Here is a 6,430-nt window from a genome sequence, read left to right as displayed (position 1 = left end):
ACGTGGGGACGCGTTATCGGGCAGTGGAGTGTCCATCGTTCGACCACATTCTCAACTGCGCCCTGGTCCGGGCCGGGGCGTCAGTCCTGTTGCCAATCATCTGCCCTGGTGAAAGATATCGGCGGTCGCACAGTAGGCTATCCGTTGCATGTCGGTGGCATGAGTGGGGTGTCGATAATTTCATCTCTGGCGTCCCATTCTGTTTTTGGAGAGAGGGGGAATGAGTCGCTGGTTGTCTCTTCCGCTGGGACCGGTACATTCAAATATCCGGTCAAAAGAGACAGTTGCGGTTACGGTTTGTATGCGGGACCTCGTGGCTCTTGCCGCTCGTCTGTCGGCGCGGCCCCGGCAACCCTACCTTGCGCAGAAGTTCGAGGGAGGTTGTTATCCGGCTCCGGGAGGTAGCACCCTAGCGAGATTTGGCCGCGACTGGAGTGTCTCTACGCGCTTATAGTCCGCGCGAGACCAGGCGCTTTTCAACCAAACACAACAGAGAGGTGCGGAGATCTCCCTCAGGGAAAGCCGGCTTTCTGGGTCGTTATGCAGATGCGGGTAGTTAAGGCGGCTTGGCCAGTCTCGGCCGGAAGGATCGCCGACGCTCCTGGACAAGGCTTCTACAAATCGGGGATGGGGTACGGTTCTGGGAAAAAGAAAGCTGGTTCTCTCAAGGCGGCACCATGTACCATACTAGACGTGTTAGCGACCTCGCTGACTTTGTGAACTCTCTATCCTCGGTGCACCGCACCGGGCGCGCCGTTGGTTTCCCTCGTTTTGCGCTTCGCTGATGAGATCGCAAGCAGGTTCCTAGAGGACAACCGCGAGGAGACAGCGTGAGAGGCGGGACGGCGGGCACCAGACTGTGTAACATGTTCGGTAAGAGGTGTTAACCGCAGCCAGATTGATGCTCTGATACCCGAGTATTTTGATCTGCTTGAAATGTCAGGGATGTCGCAGCAACCCAGACAGGGAGCGGGGAATCGGCTGGGATTCGCCTTGTTCGGCGAGTCAACCACGATGTAGGTCGTGTTCGGTGAACTTTGTACTATACAGTAGCGGACGGAGAGCCAGCCACGGACCCTAACCCTGTGAAGCTGACACGTGTATTATATATCGCTAACGCTTATAGTGCGCAGCGTGACCTAGATACTGTACGAGCACGCTCAGGAACTGCCGGTCAACGCGGCTGACGTGGTGCTAGGCTGCACGGTGGCGGTTGCCGTGTCGTCTCATTTCCGTTGTCAAATTTCTTCTGACACTCCGTCTCTTCTATCGTTTGCCTCTGTCTGTTCAACGGTGTTGCCATAGTTCTCTGCATTAAGGTAGCAATCTCTCGGTTTGCAAGGCCTCTGAAAAGTGCAGGACGCTTCAGTTGACAAGTGTCTCCCATTCTAGCCCAGTGTGGACTACCCTGTGTGTCACCATGGGCGAACGGCTGTTTCATACTGTGCAGGTTTGGCTGCGTGTGACCGATGTTAGTGGTGGCATTGGTTGTGTTTGTTTTTGTTTGGGCCTTACAACTACCGGTGGTTAGTCCGCTGGGAGCGATCAACAGGAACTGTTGAGCTCGTTGGACAAAAGGAGTATTGCATCACAATCAAGTTTACTGGACCCATGACGGTTCTTAGAGACCTCGCCTTTCCTCCAATAGTTGCGTTACCGCGGCTCGAGAGTCAGAGGTACATGTAACATAGCATTACTTACACGTACAGTCGATAGTCGTCAAGCGGCCAGCCGCGCTTCACCATGGGCTGTCACGGCAGATTCTAATCATCGCTTTCACGTCCTTGTATATCGGTTCTGCACTTGGCTCTTCCTGTCACATCCAATAGTTGGCTTCTCTGCTTTCAGTAAACAACTACTATATCCGAGCTGTCCAGCGCTCGTTGTGTTCCGTCGTGAATTTGTTGGGGCCAGCATTGCCGTTGTTCGTGATACCCAGCTTTCGAAAGACGACCCTGTTGTCACAGGTAGCCAGACGGCTATAAGCAGTCTGGCTAAACCGAGGGAGCGTTGGGTAAACGAGGCGGGAAGGTGTAGCGGAAAAAAGAAGTCACCAAAGCAACGGCGGATAATTTGGCAGGCTACGCCCTAAAGGAGGTGAATGCACTGTCGCGAATCGCAGCTCGACTGATTTTGCTTTTTCGTATTCTAGGTCGCTCGTCTCCCAGAACAGTCCTGCATGTTGTGAACGTTCGCACCTCGTACTGTTCACATTTGAACGAGTACCAGATAGCTGGGTCTGGAAGAAGTCTCTAGTCTGAACAAGTTAGCAAAGGTGTTTTCAGAAGACTACCTCGGACACATTTCTTTCCTTCTTTCATACAGTACGCTCACCTCACTGGCCTCCTCTCGTTCCGAACCATGCAGCGCCACGGTTCGTAGCAGTTCTCTTCGCAATGCAGCACAAGTATAATACTCCATCTTTCTAGGACCGGGGTACAGTTCGGATCATGGGATCTACCCAGTATCGCGCTTACATTCCTCAGATTACGGCAGCGTGGCACTGGAGAGCATTCCCAGGCTGTGCCTACAGCTGTCCGACCGATAGGGTGGCGCTGTATTACTCGGTCCTCTAGCGTAACAGACGGACGCCTAGAGTAGCACTCCTAGCCACACGAGTACAGCATGCGTCACAGGCGACCCTAGAGTGGAAAAAATCGTTTTATCTCGGCAACTGGCCAGTGGAGTGTCACCCAAAGCTGGCCAAACGAAACACTTCCACGGCCAACTAGACGGTATTCCCCTGTCAGGGGGACGTGCCGAGTTTAGGAGGCCGCTGGTGAAGAATTTTGCTTTTGCTCCAGGGAGACCCGGCGAATGAGAAGACGGCCCGTGTTCAAGTTCAGCGTGCCAGCACGGCCCCAACTATCTAAGTGCTGGTAGCCTTTAAGGCCCTTTGTAAATTACTGCTTGTACTTTTGCACTCGAAAGCCACCACCTAGGTGTTTACCGGCTAGAGGGACTCTCTGTCACGGCTATCAAGATGAAAAAAAGATAAATATCTGCAGACGCAAAAGCAATCAGAAAGAGACAGTCAGGGTGCTGGAATACTCAGACAGCTCTTTCACCCCGAACGCCACATTCGCGGCCTGCTTTCTCCTCAAAATAAGAGGAGCAACTGGAGACCAACAAGAAAAAGAAGCCCGAGAGGTTCTCTCTGCCGTGTCTTTCGGAGTCTAGTATTCGAACCTGTATCTAATTCCACCTGTCCTCTTCCGCTCCTGGGGCCGAGGTTCCACGAATATCCGGGCCTGCCCCGGAATCTGGGCTCGAACTGGAGTTACTTCTTTTTTCCTTACGGTCAGTCTTTTGCCTCGCTGCAACGGCTTCGCTCACGCTAATCGTGGGTAGACTTTTACCCGGGCCGAATCCTCGAGTGAAACAAGTAGATGACAGTGAACCAGCGGCTGAACGAAATAATGCCTTTTGTACGCCAAAAACTCGGTCATTGTCACGCCATGTAGTCGCCAGAAAGAACCCTTGTTGACATTTAGGCATCTGTTTGGGTACGAGGAACTAGAGCAATGATGGATGTACGTCATAATGACGGGAATAAGGCTGATGCTGCAGTGACAATGACGGCACTCAGTAGGGCCAAACCCCGCTCACCGCAAACAGCGGAGTACAAAGTCTCTCCTGCCGGGAGTTCCTTCATTCCGGGTCATTTAGGGCCATCGTACCCGACAGCCCACGCAAACAACCGGAGGGGCCCGCCTGTCGGTAAGTCGAGGGAGCGTCCCTCTGGGGCGGGTTCCCACAGGTGTCTGTCCCGTGGTCGGGAGCCTCCGCGCATTGGGTGTTCGCGAGACTGGGGTGTTTGACTAAGTAGGTCCCCCACTTCGGTTAAGTACTATGCCGTTTCATTCTTCGAAAATGTTTTTTTCATGTCTCCTCTAAGACATGCAGTCTTGGGCCAGCAGAGCGTCGAGCCGCGTTTCCCGTCCGGTCGCCAGCTGCCTGTTTTCTGTGCCCAAAGCATTGTGCAACCGGCTGATTTGTGAGAAAAGGATTCTCTCAAACCGAATATTCGTACCAACCATAGTACGCCACTGAACCTTGTGTTACGCTCTCAGCACATCTGAAAGATGAAGGACGGCTCTCTTCCGCAAATGTCAGCACTTGCTACAGTTGCAAGTTTCTTTCTTGTGCTCGCTCTGTCCTCGGCGGCGTACGCTCTCGAGAATGACCACTCTATTCTGCACAGTTCATCCAAGGATGTTGAGGAATACGCCGGGACCTCGGTTGCAGACCATTCGAAGAAGGGAGGAGGCAGCCTCGTCCAGCAGCAGTATGCGGGCACGGCTTTACAGGGGCCAGGCGAAAGTAAAAGCAACGGCCCCCGAAGACGAAAACCGCGATCATCGACAAGACTGAGTCATACATTGTCTCCAGTAAGTTCCCTAGGTGGCCTCTCTGGCGCAACAGTGAAGCTCCTTGTGGCTGCGACGGTGTTCGCTGCAGCGCTACTGGTGTTTTCGCGACTCGGGGCGATGTTGGCGAAGTGCCTAGAACATATGGAACCACTTAACCAGGCCGGGTCATCTCCAAGGTTACTCTCCGGGTCAGGGCGTCGGAACGACAACTGCGAACTCGGTGGCATGCCTGGACTCGATCGTCGCCAACCCCTGGCTACGTGGACGACAACGCTGATTGCTGTTGGCATCCTGCTAACTGGCTTTGTTGCGTACTTTGTTCTGTCCCGTTTGGGTGGATCGTTCAGCCCTTATGCCGAGCCGCTCTTGACGTTCTGTTTCCTTGGCAGTGTAGCATTTTATGCCTTTTTTCTCTATTTGAGAGTGCAGGAAGGGGCAAGGAGGGGACTTGCCGACCCCGCTGCGTCGAATATGCCCCCTGCAACGCTGGAGTTCTACCTTATCATAGCACTTCTCTTCTCCGTGGCGATTTACACTGGCTTTGTTGCCCCTGGAGTAGAATGGCTGTTCATTGCAGCGGGGATTGGAATGGGGGCTATTATCATTGCCACTAACTGGCACCTCAACCAACGGGAACACCGATTGCGTGTCCGACATGCACACGGGTACTAGACGTTGTCTTTATTGTCAATAAATGAGCTACAGCAAACGTGGACGCGGCCAAAGAGCGTTGAGTATGCTTCATGGACGCGCGGGCCTCGGGGTTCCGTGCGCGTCCTCTCTGATAGGCTGTGTCTCCAGCAGCTCCTCCGCTCACGGCCTTGTTGGTACACTCTCCAGTCTGTCTGTGTCGAAGGGCGTGCGCAAGGAGGCCGGTCTGGTGTTTGGCTGTCAGTACAGTTTTGCAGAAGTGGAGAGTGGCCACGGCGATGCCTGCGGAGACGAGCGTGCGTACGACCGTAAAGAACACAGGAGCAATTAAGCGATAGTGTGGAACGGAGTGTGGTTCCTGTGGGCTCTCAAGACGGTTCCCTGCATTCCGTATTGTGGAGCGTTGACGCATGCTGCGGGGGGGAGTAGGTCTGTAAGTATCTGCGCAGTCCCAGGAGTCGTGAGTAGGTAGGGAAGGCTACACCGCAGAGGAGAGGAGCTTAGTCATGAGTGGAACAAGGATGGGTGAACCGGGTAGGAGTTTTAAAATGTAGATCTGGTCGGAGGTTTTCGCCGTGTGTGGGGGAGAGGGACTGCTTTGTCTGAAGGACGTTGAAGTGTCGACCTCGCTTCGGTCGGAGCAGGCGGGGTTGACCTCTGCTGGCTGGCAGGGGGACCGGCGCAGCGAGGAATGTGAAATCAGGGGAGAGGGAAGCTTGGCGCTGCGTTGTTCGGCTCATGTACTATACTGAGGCGTGCCCAAGGACTCCGGGTACGCTCGGGATCCTACAGTTGAACTGATTGCATAGTAGGTCAGCTACTAGATTTCCGCGCAGGTATGAAACTTCGTCACCCTCCCGGTGCGACGCATAGAATGCAGGTCGCCAGAAGCCGAGCTGCGGGGGACATCGGCCCGCCCCCAGCCGCCGAGGCAAACGGAGGACGACGCTGCACGTGCATCGTAACGCAGTCGCAGCGATTGTACCATCACGCCAATGTTATTAGGCGGGAACGGTGTGCCATATTCTGTGATATAGCGAGATTTGACGCCTGGCCGGCGCCGGGGCACCACACATAAACTGCCATCCTTTTACGGGTGGCTTTTCGAGCTGGTCGAAGGTAGACCTGAGAAAATGCGTCCACGTCTCACCAGCTAGAGAAGACGAAGCTTTTCTTCAGGGCTGCTGTACCAACTGCCAGGCTCTTTGATGCGATCGCTGTGCCCGCTTGTAATGCCGTCGAACCGCCTTCGGAAGTTCGCGCCATAAAGTGGCCGATCGGGAGCCGCCTGCTGTCCGTGGATGGTGTGCTCGGTGAAGGTGTAAAACTTGCAGTGGCAAGTATCATGGGCGAAGTGGTACCGCGCGTTGCTTCTGCACGCAGAAGCAACGCGCGGTACCACTTCG

The 6,430-nt window shown here is 54.4% G+C and overlaps 2 protein-coding genes across 2 annotated transcripts; both read left to right on the top strand.

The window, feature by feature from the left end:
• The first annotated feature begins 1 nt into the window (after position 1).
• Positions 2-1,512, top strand: CSUI_009133 (uncharacterized protein). The gene has a single exon (XM_068069252.1). The coding sequence runs from the start codon at positions 160-162 to the stop codon at positions 403-405; it is 246 nt and encodes an 81-aa protein (XP_067918773.1). The 5' UTR covers positions 2-159; the 3' UTR covers positions 406-1,512.
• A 2,247-nt stretch (positions 1,513-3,759) lies between these two features.
• Positions 3,760-6,404, top strand: CSUI_009132 (uncharacterized protein). Its single transcript, XM_068069251.1, has one exon. It carries the CDS (start codon positions 4,086-4,088, stop codon positions 5,043-5,045), a length of 960 nt encoding a protein of 319 aa, XP_067918772.1. The 5' UTR covers positions 3,760-4,085; the 3' UTR covers positions 5,046-6,404.
• Positions 6,405-6,430: the final 26 nt, after the last annotated feature.

This window comes from Cystoisospora suis, assembly GCF_002600585.1.
Source record: "Cystoisospora suis strain Wien I chromosome Unknown contig_5328, whole genome shotgun sequence".
Lineage (NCBI taxonomy): Eukaryota > Apicomplexa > Conoidasida > Eucoccidiorida > Sarcocystidae > Cystoisospora > Cystoisospora suis.
Note: the sequence above shows the minus strand (reverse complement) of the source record. Positions and strands in the feature narration are given on the sequence as shown.

Coding starts and splice junctions, on each gene's coding strand:
- CSUI_009133 (XM_068069252.1), top strand. CDS start 160: ATGAGTGGGGTGTCGATAATTTCATCTCTGGCGTCCCATTCTGTTTTT.
- CSUI_009132 (XM_068069251.1), top strand. CDS start 4,086: ATGAAGGACGGCTCTCTTCCGCAAATGTCAGCACTTGCTACAGTTGCA.